The 14,605-nt window shown below is 35.8% G+C and overlaps 1 protein-coding gene across 1 annotated transcript; it reads left to right on the top strand.

Annotated features, from left to right (window-relative positions):
* Nucleotides 1-10,911: 10,911 nt before the first annotated feature.
* LOC136167422 (olfactory receptor 4A15-like) lies at nt 10,912-11,926 on the top strand. The gene has a single exon (XM_065935007.1). It carries the CDS (start codon nt 10,973-10,975, stop codon nt 11,924-11,926), a length of 954 nt encoding a protein of 317 aa, XP_065791079.1. The 5' UTR covers nt 10,912-10,972.
* Nucleotides 11,927-14,605: the final 2,679 nt, after the last annotated feature.

Below are 14,605 nucleotides of genomic sequence, written 5' to 3'. Positions count from 1 at the left end.
TTATAGTACCATTCTAGTACCAAGAAATATGACCTAGTAGAATGTATTCTCTATTAGAGAGTGAAATTATGTCCATTATACAGAGTGAAGTAAGCCAGAAAGATAAACACCAACACAGTATACTAACATATATATATGGAATTTTAAAAGATGGTAACGATAACCCTATATGCAAAACAGAAAAAGAGACACAGATGTACAGAACAGACTTTTGGACTCTGTGGGAGAAGGTGAGGGTGGAATGTTCAGAGAGAATAGCATTGAAACAAGTATACTATCAAGGGTGAAACAGATCACCAGCCCAGGTTGGATGCATGAGACAAGTGCTCAGGGCTGGTGCACTGGGAAGACCCAGAGGGATGGGATGGGGAGGGAGGCGGGAGGAGGGATCGGGATGGGGAACACATGTCAATCCATGACTGATTCATGTCAGTGTATGGCAAAAACCACTACAATATTGTAAAGTAATTAGCCTCCAAATAATAAAAATAAATGAAAAATAAATAAATAAATAAACTTCTATCTTGAGACAAAAAAAAATTAAAAATTCAGATTTTTGTTAAATAGGTTAATCTAACAATAAAATTAATTACTGAAAATTTCACAGACCATAATCATAGAAGGTATAAAGCCATGAGAAATGAACTTTGTCAACTTTATATTAAAATGGTAGTATATGATGGATCTCTGTTCATTCTGAAAATGTCTAATTTTCAACTGTATTCTGTGCATCTAGATCAACAGCCCTCTGATACTTGAAACACAGTTTTAAGTCATTCATATCACATATAATTCCAGAGTCTTTCTATATCTGGGTACAGATTTTTTAATCCAATAATGGATGTCTTCCCAATTCTCTGTAGCTCTTTGATTCTTTGATAGTTTGGAGGGTAAGATACTGTATAGCAAACATCATTCTTTTTAATTTTCTTTTGGATGAGCTGGGCCTTCATTTGTGGTTTGTGGCCTTTTCATTGCAGTGTGTGGGCTTCTATTGTTGCAGCTCCATGAGTTTCTTTAATTGGGGCACCTAGGCTCATGCCTGCCAATGCCGGAGACATAAAATACCTGGGTTGATCCCTGGATCAGAAAGATCCTCTGGAGAAGAAAATGGTAACACACTCCAGTATTCTTGCCTAAAGAATACATGGACAGAGGAGCCTGGTGGGCTACAGTCCATACGGTCACAAAAACATGGACACGGCTGAAGTGACAAAACACACAGGCTCCATTGTGCAGGCTCAGTACTTGCAGGCTTAGTTGCCCTGTAGCATGCGGGATCAAACCTGCATTAGAAGGTGGATTCTTAACCACTGGACCACCAGGGAGGTCTCATAATGATCATTCTTTAAGGTTCATTATACCGTTCTTAGAATTCAACCCACAACTTAATACTAAGGTATTCAATCTGCCTTTATGCTTTTGTCAATTTGTAACTGCATTTACTTAGTGTACTTAGCGATGTTAATACCTCCAATTATTGACACACATTGAACTAATGCCAGTTATATAATTTCATTTATTCCTCAGTGAAGGAAATAAAAAGTGCACTAGATCTTTTTATTAGAAAGGAATCTAATAGAGTGAATTAACCACTTCAAAAATAATCATATTTGAGGGAACGGACATGTGGATTTGACCATGCTCACTAGAGTGAGGAACATACAGATAAGGAAACTGGACTCAATGAAAAATATCTTTCATGTACTTCTCAAGTCCTTACCAGCTCTTTGTATTAAAATTTTTTTTTCCTTTAAATATGTTAAAGTTTTTTTTTCATATTTATGTCTTTAAAGTCGCATAAGATATACATTTCAGATATGGTTTGAGATGGACATATACTTTCCTTTCTTAGCATAAGGATAAATAAATCTTGCCAGTACATTTATTGAATAATAATTATTTTTCTGACTACCTTGCAATACCACAAACTTCATACATATATACATACACATTATTCTATTTCTTAGCTGTCCGTGTTGTTCCACTAATATCCTTGAACCAGTACTATAGTGCTTAAATTACTGCAGTGTTTCAGATACCATTGTCATATAAAACATCATGGCAAAATTGAGTGGTTTAAAGCAGTAACATTCACTTTATTGTTTCAGGTGTTTTCAGTGGGTCTGGAATTTGATCAGATGAATTGGCTACTTCAGTCTCAGCATCTTTCTTGAGGTTTTAATTAGAAATGGGCAGAGGTTGAAGTCATCTAAACAAGTTTCTTCATTCCTATACTTGATACACAGGTTGGAGAGCCTTGAACAGTTGGAATTAGAACAGCTGGTACATCTTGAGATCACAAAAGTAAGGATCTAATCATATACAATTGATGTCCTAATAAAAAATAGAAAGTTCGCCAGAGACCACTCTTTTATGTTTGTTTAGAAGAGAGGCCCTGTGAAACTGAGCGCTGAAGAACTGATGCTTTTGAACTGTAGTGCTGGAGAAAAGACTCTTGACAGGCTCTTGGAATGCAAGGAGATCAAACCTGTCAATCTTAAAAGAAATCAACACTGAATATTCATTGGAAGGACTGATGCTGAAGCTGAAGTTCCCTGGAAAACACCTTGCTGGGAAAGACTGAGGGCAGGAGGAGAGGATGACAGAGGATGAGATGGTTGGATGGCATCACTGACTCAATGGACAAGAGTTTGAGCAAACTGTGGGAGATAGTGAAGGACAGGGAAGCATGTCATGCTGCAGTCCATGGGGTCGCCAAGAGTCAGACACGACTGAGCCACTGAATAGCAACCCACGTGCTTCCCTTAAAGGGTGTCAGGAGCTGTTACACTACAATGTGGGTCCTTTATAAAATCTCAGCTACAAATATCCAATCCATGTCTTTAAAGATCAGTCCTAGTTTCTTGCAAATGAGACAGGGTTTTCTGTGGTATGTTTAGGTCTATAGATGAGAAATGTTCTTCACTCTTAATGATTCACTTTGTCCTTCAAGAAGGTGATGTCAATGTGTTGCAGTTTTCTCTGACTTGTTGCCATGTATTTCTGCACTACAAGCTTTTTCTTAATTTTGAATGAAAAACTTATGCCTCTGTAGTTTTACAAAAGTCCAACATTAGTATTAGAACAGATATTTTTAAAACAAAAAATCCTTCTTATTTCTTTCCTTATAGTGAAAATAAGTTCTAATGCATGTCTTCATAAAAGGGAATTGACTAACGTGAATTTTAGTAAAATAGGAGATACTTGCATTCTTCCTCTCTGCAAGTGGAGAATGTTAGGTCATCTTTCATTGTTACATAACTGTTGATAAATCAGAGCTTCTCTGACTACAATACTCCAACTCATGTTACTTCTCACAAATGTCACGTTCTCTAACTCAGTCATATAGTGGAGGTATTTCCTCCATAATTGTGCATGGCTGTCTCTAAAGAGGCAGAGAAATACAATGGGGAAAAGGGAGTCTCTTCAACAACATTCTCTTACACCATGTACAAAATAAACCCCAAAGGGATGAAAGACCTAAATGTAAGACTAGACACTGAAAAATTCCTAGAGGAAATCACAGGCAGGACACTTTGAAATAAATCACAGTAAGAGATTTTGGATCTATCTCCTGGATCTGTTTTTGTTCTATGGGAATAAAAAAGTAAAAAACAAACAAACAAACAAAAACTGGATGTTTTCAAAGTCCTATTCCTATTGACAGACCTTGAATCCCATTTATTTTCCCAAGAGAAAGGCATTTGTATGAATTTCAACTCACCCTTTTCAGGCTTTCTTGTGTAGTTTTTAGAATTAACCCATATCTTTAGTGAAAAGAGGATGTTAAATACAGGGTTTAACTCTGGCTTCTTTTCAAAGTAATGGCCCCACAATATATGAACCCCTTGCTAGTTCTCTAATGTTGTTAAACACATGCATTTTATATCTTTCTAACTCTTCTTGTGGTTTGTATTGACATGCTTATTACAAAACAAACATTCTTGCTTCTGCAGGTAACAAATGCTATCACTCTATTTATATTTAATTTTCTAGTTTGAGTATAAATGTAGCTTATAGGGAATTATCACGGATTATTACAGATTTTGAGTCACAATGGCAGTTATGTTTCCAGTGTCTTACTTTTACTGGAAAATGTAAATTCTGCTTCTTTGATATGATCTAGCAAATTCTTTTACCTCCTTTACATAAGCAGAAAGCATAAGTAGCTCTTTGCACTCCGCAGGAAAGATCATAGAGAATTATACCTATGCATATACTATGTCTCCAGCTCTGAGTCATAATTAGTTCACTGTAATCTGGATCATATAAAATAGCTTTTCTAAATAAAGGATAAGTTCTTTATATTTTATTACTTACTGGTAAGAAAATAACCAGATGCTTAGATGTACCTATGCTTAGATGTTATCTAAGTTAAATGGAAACTAATTTATAGATTTTGTATGCAGAATATCTGCATATAAAATCTGAATTTTGTATGTAGGTGTTATCTAAATTAAATGAAATTAGCAATAATCTCATTACATATGTCTGCTATACTTAATATTTTTAACTTAGTATTAACTTAATTAATTAATTAACTTAATATTTTAGACTTAATATTTTTAACTTCACTCCAGTGCCATCCTGCATTTGAGAATTGCCAATATATACTGATTAGTTGAAAATAAATAGCTCTTTATATAAATGTATATATTTGCTATAAATAAGTCACTATTCTTTGTTACTAGAATGACTCTCCTAAGGTGACTGGACAGGGGAAGCCTCTGAAAATATACCATGCACTGAAAAGATCTCTCAGTTCTCTGGAGCATGATTCCTAGGAGAATTTTATCTTGAACCAGCAGCTTGGGGACTAATTGTTTTAACAGCTTAGTGAAGTGCTTTCTTGGTCACTGTTGATCAAATGCCTGTTCATATCTTCCTTTATCTGGGTGAAGACTTCTCCTTGGGTATTGATATTACTTCCAAGATGTAAAATAGAAGCAATTATGTTAGTAGGTATGAACCATATTGAAATAGTCATGCAAATGATTTATAAAAATCCAAAATCAAGCCTATTTCTTTAATTATCCAGCTCTTCACTGTTATTGACTAATTATAATTAATAATTATCCAGCTCATCTTCATTTTTGACTAAAAGTATTATAAAAGTTTGTTCAATTAAGCTGGTTAGTTGAGCATAATAGTTAAGTTTTGAATTTGATACTGAAATATATTTTCAATAAAATCTTTCAAATTTGATGACTTATCAACCACATCAACTGTGTATTCTTGAAGCCAACTCTGGATAATTTTCCATGAACTGTAAAGTGTTTATAAGCACTGAAGATGCTCCTGCTTTGTACAGACAGAGATGTGTCTGTGTGACTGAGCACTTCCTGCCGCAGGGACAGAGTGTGCCCTTGTCTTTCCTCTGTGGTCACAGCAGGGTGGATGCGGCTGCAGTTCTGACTTATCTTAATTGAACTAAATTTCATCTTCAAGGACCAAAGACAGAATTGGAGAAGTTTGGAATTGGAACAAATGACAGAAGAGGAAATAGAAAGCCCAGGTAACACATTCACAAAAATTCTTCTCTGCTATGAGAATAGGGCCAAATAGAGTTATTTGTAATGAATTAAGTATCTATCTTAAGAAGCAGATTTTAAAGTATGATCTCAAGCGTTTTATGCCAGAAGTTCTTGGAATAATAGACTACTTACATTTTTCTCCATTTTGTAAAATATTACTGAATTAAGGATAGTGATGATATATTTATCCAATATTTTGTTTTACAGGTATTTGATTTCTCTATTTTGGTGTAGAGGAATAGAGAAAATACATAACAAAATATGACAATATAATGTGATCTGGAAATGGTCTTCATTATAACTTTTTTAAAAGTGCTTTATGTAATTTAGAGAATTTAATATAATTTTGAATTTTAATGTGTCAACATTTAAGATAATACATTAATATAGCTCTTTATAAATCATTAGCTTTTCCATGATTTCTTTAAATGTCCTGGTATTATTCACTGATAAATTTTTATTGTGGTAAAGTAAACCTTACACATTATTGTGCATCCATCACCATTCTCCAAATACAGAAACTTATCATCATCTAAAACTAAAACTCTACACCGATTACACAATAATTCCTTAACTCCTCAATTTCATAAGCCATGGTCACTGATGATGTGCTTGCTGCATCTGTCAGTATGACTGTTCTGGGTGTCTCATAAAAGGGGGATCATAAAATATTTACCTTTTTTTTGTCTGGCTTACTGTACTTAGCATATGTCTTCAAGATTCATCCATGCTATAACATGGATTAGAATATCTTTCCTTTTGAAAGCTGGTTAACATTCTATTGTCTGTACAGAGCACGATTTGTCTGTACCTTCATTACTTTTTGAGCATGTGGGTGTTTTCCGCCTTTGAGCTATTGTGAATAATGCTCTTATGAACATGTACAAATATGCTATATATTGCATGCTATTATATCTCATTATCCAGATAGTATTGAATACTTGATCCAGGTTACACAGGTAGCAAGTATGGATTTTGAGGCTCAAATTCCAAACTATAATTTAGAATCCAAGTTCTCATAAAGTACAGTGTTGTCATCCAGGGCCACCCCTGAAAAATTGTAAAACAAAACCAAACAAATGTACCAAGAACCATATATGTGGTAGGCAGTGTACTATCTCTGATAATTGTTTTCCTGTATTTGTCCTCAAAGTCTGCTCAGTCATATTTAGGGTTTAGAGGTAGAATTGTAAATTTCTACCTCTACAGTTTCTACAATTTCTAGAATTGTAAATTTCATTTACAATGAAAGTTACTTGTAAAATATAATATTGCTTTAAAATGTATCTCTTTTAAAAAATCTGATGAGCTCTTTGAGTATTTATTCAAACCTTCAAAGTTTTGCTACATCATTTATGATAAATTTTCAATAGTAGAGTAAAAACTCTTGCTTGTATTGGAAATAGGTTTTATGATATAGACAGTTAAATAGAAACATTTAGATATGAGTTGTGATCATATATTGAAAAAGGATCTGGACTGAAACTCAAATTTTCAAGGTCTATAAGCTCCAATATCCTGTCAATTAAAAGTGTTTACCAAAATTTTACACATTGCATACCATATATAAATAAATGATTTGTTTTTTCATCTTATATTGTTGAATTTGGCATAGTGTAGAGTTACTTAATTTTATTTTACTTATCATTGTGAGATAGTTATCATTGATTTGCATTTTTGAGCATTTAAAATATATATATATATATGTTTTATTGACTATGTTAAGAAAATGTGAAGAATCTCACAACTGTTTGAAGCAAATATATTTATTTTTACTAAAGTAAAACATTTATAAATTATATAATTTTGTATCATCCTGTGTCAAAATAAAACTTTTGAAGAGTTTAGAATACTAGCTATGCTCATAAGAACCTTTTAAGAGCCAAATATTTATTGATAACTTAAAACACATAGGATACACTCAGATTCTGGAGACACAATCAATAACAAGAAATGTTCACTGCACTGACAAACTCAATGGAAAGCCAGCTGTAAGCACTTAACTGCTTTAAGTGGTCAACAGGTCAAAGGGTTAGACTCTCCTACTGGAAGCTGTCTTTTGAATGCTCAGAAAAACTTCTATGCACTGTGAATATTTATTTTCCATTACGAATGCATATGTAACTTCTATGTTGTGAGTGAAGATATTTAATGAAATATCTATACAGTGAAATGCCAGAGTTCTGACACAGGGCTCCTTTGGGCAGCTGGCAAATGGCAACCCACTAGAGTATTCTTGCCCGGAGAATCCCATGGACAGGGGAACCTGACAGGCTACAGTCCATGGGGTCTCAAAGAGTCGGACACGACTTAGGAACTGCACATTCTTTTATTCATGCATGTTAAAGTTCAGGATTTGATTTTCTCATTTTTCTGTGATCTGGAGGTATAAGACTTCTGAGAAGGAAATTTTAATGCTGATCTTGAGGTATCTGTCATTCCATCTGCAGACTGACTACTCAGGAAATCTGAAATTCTTCTATCCCCTTCTCATTCAGTGTCTGCAAATGAAATTATTTACCAATTTCAAAGCATATGCTATGCAGCTCATGGTCTTTGCCATTTGCTATCTGCCTTTTCTCAATCATCTCTTATTTCCTCTTCTCTATACTTTATTCTCCCTCTGATGTTTGAGTTCAAATTGGCTTACCAGAGGCACAGAGAATAGAAAAATTTCCTGACCTTCACAAATGACAGTCTAGAAAGTAAACACTGAAATGGAAGACATTTGAAGCAATTACATGAAAAATTGGTCCTAGATCATATATGAAACACAACAATTTATTTTCCTTTAGTGAGAATGAATGTCTTGTAGTTCACACAGACTCATGACCCTAAGAACTTATAATTTGAACAAAATAACCAGTCTAAACTATTGATTACTTTAATAAACAAATATCCTATAACACACATGAATTCACCTGGTTAATATAAAAAAGATTGCACCAGCAAAAACATTAGGATGTCATTTGGGATAAAGCTTTCAAGACAAGAATTTGGAAACTCACATATCTGGAAATAATGCTACCTTCCCTGATAGCTCAGCAGGTAAAGAATCTACCTGCAATGCAGGAGACCCTGGTTCGATTTCTGGAAAAAGGCAGATCTGCTGGAGAAGGGATCGGTTACCCATTCCGGTATTCTTGGGCTTCCATGGTGTCTCAGATGGTAAAAATCTGTCTGTAAAGCAGGAGACCTAGGTTTGATTCCTGGGTTGGGAAGATCCCTGGAGAAGGAAATGGCCACCCACTCCAGTATTCTGACCTGGAGAATTCCATGGAGAAAGGAGCCTGGCAGGCTACAGTTCATAGGGTCACAAAGAGTAGGACACAACTGAGAAACTTTCACTTCATTTTCAGTAGGAATAGGAGTTGGGATGTGACTTTCACAAAATTGCCTTGTGCTCATGCTCAGACATTCAGTCACATCCAGCAATTTGTGATCCTATGGACAATAGCCCACCAGGCTCCTCTGTCCATGCTATCCACCAGGCAAAAATTCTGGAGTGGGTTGCTATTTTCTTTTCCAGGAAATCTTCTCGCTCAAAGGATCGAACCCATATTTCTTACACCTCCTGAATTTGCAGGCAGATTCTTTAACATTAGACCCACCTGGGAAGTCCAAGCCTCAGTTCAGTTCAGTTCAGTCGCTCAGCCGTGTTCGACTCTTTGCAACCCCATGAACCGCAGCACGCCAGGCCTCCCTGGCCATCACCAACTCCTGGAGTCCACCCAAACCATGTCCATTGAGTTGGTGATGCCATCCAGCCATCTCATCCTCTGTCGTCCCCTTCTCCTCCTGCCCCCAATCCCCCCCAGCATCAGGGTCTTCTCCAATGAATCAACTCTTCACATGAGGTGGCCAAAGTATTGGAGTTTCAACTTCAACATCAGTCCTTCCAGTGAACACCCTGGACCAATCTCCTTTAGTATGAACTGGTTGGATCTCCTTGCAGTCCAAGGGATTCTCAAGAGTCTTTTCCACACCACAGTTCAAAAGCATCAATTCCTCAGCACTCAGCTTTCTTCATAGTACATCTCTCACATCAATACATGACCACTGGAAAAACCATAGCCTTGACTAGATGGATCTTTGTTGGCAAAGTAATGTCTCTGCTTTTAAATGTGCTATCTAGGTTGGTCATAAGTTTCCTTCCAAGGAGTAAGCGTCTTTTAATTTCATGGCTGCAGTAACCATCTGCAGTGATTTTGGGGCTCCCAAAATAATTCCAAGCCTAAGGAAAATCAAATAATATTTCTAGATTTTTGGTAGAAAATTCTTTCCATTATACAATGATTCAGTTTAAAATCTTTATGTTGACATCTTAATTGAGCTATGGCTAGCAATAATCAGTTCTAAAGAATTTTGGAGAGCAGAAAAATTTGTTTCTGTAGTACCCAGTCCCTTACATTTTCTTTGTCCATTTTTCCCCTTCAATATCTAGTTTGTAATAAATGTATATATATATTTTTGTACGTATTGTTTGGGTGTTTATATATATTCAAGCAAAACGATAATGTCATTGTATGTTCTTTAATAGAACGATTTCATACATTTTATCTATGCTCAGTTATTTCCTGATAAGTCTTGAAATTCAGTTTAATTAGAGTTTAATAAGCACTGAGGGTATCACTGGTGGCTCAGATGGTAAAGAATCGGCCTGCAATTGAGTAGGCCCAGATTCAATCCCTGGGACAGGAAACCCCTGAGAGAAGAGTATGGCTACCCACTCTAGCATTCTTGCCTGGAGAAACCTATGGACAAAGGAGCCTGCTGGACTAAAGTTCATGCAGTTGTAAAAGAGAAGGACACAGCTGAGTGACTAAGCATGAGCAAAAATAGGCATTGAAAAATAGGCAAAGAATCATTGCCTGATTCTTTCACTGTTGTGGGTGACTTATTTCTCAATTTTGGGAACTCAAAATTTTCAGAAAGATATTTATCTAAAGGTCAGCTTATAATTTTATGCCCCATGACTAAGTGTCACTTCACATAAATATATAAAGAAAGTTATGAGACTTTGGTTATTTATATGATAAATCTCAGAAGGTCAAAATGCACTTAGCAAAAAAGAAATAATATGTAAAGCTAAAAAATACAGTTTTTTGTGAAAGATATTCTGGACAAATCATCTTTTTTTTTTTTCTCACTTGGTACATAAATTTACAGATACACCCACTCATATAACCACCCTGTTAGAATACTGGTGTCTCATCAGTGGAGTTGAAGCACAGATTTGATAAAATGAATGGAGTGTGTGGAAGGATATTGCAAAGTGTCATGTTCCAAAGGCTTACTCTCTGTGGGATCTGATTGAGAAAACACTCTCGATAAGGCATCCCATATTTTGCACAAAGCATGTGATCTTCTCAAATTCATTACTGACCCCTCAGTTTGCAGCCTCTGACACCTAATCAATAGCTTCAGAAGAACATATGGAAAGTAGGAACAATGTGACTGAGTTTGTCCTTCTGGGACTTACACAAAACCCTGAGATGCAAAAAGTTCTATTTATCCTATTCTTACTCATGTATATTGTGACAATAATGGGTAATCTGCTTATCATGGTGACCATCGCAGCCAACCGATCACTGGATTCCCCTATGTACTTTTTTCTGGCTTCTTTATCATTTATAGATGCTGTCTATTCTACCATCATTGCTCCCAAAATGATCATTGACTTGCTTCATGAGAAAAAGACTATTTCCTTCCAGGCTTGTATGACTCAAGTCTTTATAGATCATTTAACTGCTGGTGCTGAAGTCATTCTTCTGGTGGTGATGGCCTATGACCGATATGTAGCCATCTGCAAGCCTCTTCATTATTTGATCATCATGAATCAGAGGGTTTGTGTCCTCATGCTGCTGGTGGCCTGGACTGGAGGTTTTCTGCACTCACTTGCTCAAGTTCTTTTTATTTATCAGCTCCCTTTCTGTGGCCCCAATGTCATTGACAACTTCCTGTGTGACATGTACCCTTTACTGAAACTTGCTTGCACTGATACCCACCTCATTGGACTCTCTGTGATAGCTAATGGAGGGGCAATCTGCACTGTGGTCTTCTTCATCCTCTTAGTGTCCTATGGGGTCATATTACACTCCCTGAAGACTCATGGTTTGGAAGGGAATCACAAAGCCTTCTACACCTGTGCATCCCATATAACTGTGGTCCTTTTATTCTTTGTTCCTTGTATCTTCCTGTATGCAAGGCCCAATGTCAACTTTCCCATTGATAAATCCATGATGGTGGTCGTAACTTGCATAACTCCTATGTTGAACCCTTTAATCTACACCTTGAGAAATGCTGAAATGAAAAATGCCATGAGGAAACTCTGGAGTAAAAATGTGACCTTAGTTGGAAGAGAGGGTTTTCCATCATGTAGGATGTGAAAGTCTTTTTTTTTTTTTCAGAATCTAAGAATTGTTACTCTCAGTGACTATATTTAGAAAATCATTTCCTTTGGTTTATCCATCCTGCTTATTCTGAAACAGCTATATGAATTAAACTTTAAGTGGAATATTTTATAGTTCTGAGAGACCAAGAGAATTGCATATGTTTAACCTCTTAGATATATAACATACTGTAATAAGATTCTTTAGTGACAGTAACTTTTTTTTTTTCTATTTGAAGTTTTTATTTGTGGGTTTAGATACTTCTATGTTACTGAGAAATATGACCTAGTGAAAAGTTCTCTTTTAGTCCAAGAAAGAGAAATTTGAAACTTAAAAATCTGATTGCTAAAAAAAATATTAATCTAGCAATAAAAATAAATTAATTAAAATTTTACAGACTTTGTCCATAGCAGAATATAAAATAATGAGAAATGAACTTTGTTAGCTTTATTCTGTAATGGTGGTGTATGATTGATTTTGTCTATTCAAATCAGGTTTTGCACTGAAAATTTCAAATTTTCAACTCCATTCTGTGCATTTTTTCAACTGACCTTCTCTGATACTTGAAATACATTTAACTCATTCATATCACTCCAGAGTCTGTCTACTTTAAACTATCTGGGTACAGGTTTTCTAATGCAATAAATGTTTAACATTTTGGATATATATTTTTTGTTTTATGTAATGAATGACTTTGTGACTCTCTGTAAATGATATGTTGTCACCTTAAGTGATGAAATCAAATTGTCCTCTCTTTCTGCAATAACCTTTGGCAGTTAAGGGAATCCAATACTATATTACAAAGATCATTCTTTTTTTTTTTTTTTTTTTTTTTGCTTCCTGGCTGCACTGGGTCCTCACTGCAGTGTACAGAATTTACTAGTTGCAGCCCACAGGCTTCTCTACTTGTGGCACTCCGTCTTCAGAATGCACAGAACCAGTAGATGTGTTGTGTGGGCTCAGCCTGTAGGCTTAGTTGTTCCACAGCTTGTGATATCTTAGTTCCCCAACCTGGGATCAAACCCATGTCCCCTGAATTAGAAGGAGGATATGTAACCACTGGTCCACCAGGGAAGTCCCACAAAGATCATTCTTTAAGGCCCTTGTATTACAAGTTAAATCTTAGAATTCACCCTACAACTTAGATACTAAAATATTCCATATGCCTTTATCTTTGTTTTCTACTTGTGATTGGACTCAGTGTACTTAGCAATGTTAGTTCCTCTGATTATTAACACAGACCAAATTATACCAGACAAAAAATTTCATTTATTCCTCAGTGAAGGAAGTAAAAATACACTAGATCTTTTAACTAGAAAGGAATCTAATTGAATTAATTACTTAAAAAAATATTATATTGAAGTGACTGACACCTGAATTTGACCATACTCACTAGAGTGAAGAAGGTACCGATGAGGTCTTCCTCAAGGCTGATGAGGTCTTCCTCAAGGCCGATGAGGTCTTGAACTCAAGACAAAATATCTTTGCATGCACTTCCCAAATCATTCTCTGCTCTCAATAAATACTTTGAAGTATTTTTTCATATTTACCTCTTTAAAAATCACATAAGATATATGTTCAGATATGGTGTGAGATGGATATATACTCTTCTTTCTTAGCATAAGGATACATAAATTTTCCCAGTACATTTATTGAATAATAATTATTTCCTGATGACATTGCAATACCACTAACTTCATATATATATATCATATGTACATATGATATATATATATAGGCTTCCCAGGTGGCACTATAGCTTCCATGGTGGCTCAGATGGTAAAGCATCTGCCTGCATCATGGGAGACCCGGGTTCAATCCCTGGGTCGGGAAGATTCCCCTGTACTCTTGCTTGGAAAATTCCATGGACTGAGGAACTTGGTAGGCTACAGTCCATGGGGTCGCAAAGAGTGGGACACAACTTCACTTTCACTTTCACTTTCACTTTCAGGTGGCACTAGTGGTAAAGAACTTGCCTGCCAATGCAGAAGACATGAGATATAGGTTCGATCCCTGGGTTGGTTTGGGAAGATCACCTGGAGGAGAGTGAAACAACCCACTCCAGTATTCTTACCTGGAGAATCCCATAAACAGAAGAGCCTGGAGAAGTACAGTTCATAGAATATCAAAGAGTTGGATATGACTGAAGTGACAGCACAGTATATATGTATGTGTGTGTGTGTGTATATATATATATAATTCCATATCTCAGCTTTCCATTCTGTTCAACTAATATATCCATGAGCCAGTACTATAGTGTCTAAATTACTGCAGTGTTTCAGATATGGTTGCCATATAAAAAAAAAATCCCAAAATTAGGTGGTTTAAAACATCATCATTCACTTTATTAGTTCAGATTTTTTCATTCAGTCCGGAACTTGATAGATAAGTTGGATATTTCAGTCTCAGCATTTCTCTTGAGGTTGTAGTTAGAAATTCAATGAGGTTAAAGTCATCGAAAAACTTTCTTCACTCATATACCTGATATACAGGCTGGAAAGACCTGAAGAGCGGGGATTAGAATAGCGCGTACTTTTTGAGATCATGAGTGAGAACCTAATCAAATATAATTAGAGTCTTAAAAAAATGAGCCCACTCTCTCATGTTTGCTTGGAGGAAAGATCCTGTGAGGCTGAGCACTGAAAAATTAATGCTTTTGAACTGTGGTGCTGCAGA

Source organism: Muntiacus reevesi, chromosome 4 (genome assembly GCF_963930625.1).
Source record: "Muntiacus reevesi chromosome 4, mMunRee1.1, whole genome shotgun sequence".
NCBI classification, from domain to species: Eukaryota; Metazoa; Chordata; class Mammalia; order Artiodactyla; family Cervidae; genus Muntiacus; species Muntiacus reevesi.
The sequence above is the reverse complement of the archived record's forward strand: the minus strand, read 5'-3'. Positions and strand labels throughout refer to the sequence as shown.

Coding starts and splice junctions, on each gene's coding strand:
- LOC136167422 (XM_065935007.1), top strand. CDS start 10,973: ATGGAAAGTAGGAACAATGTGACTGAGTTTGTCCTTCTGGGACTTACA.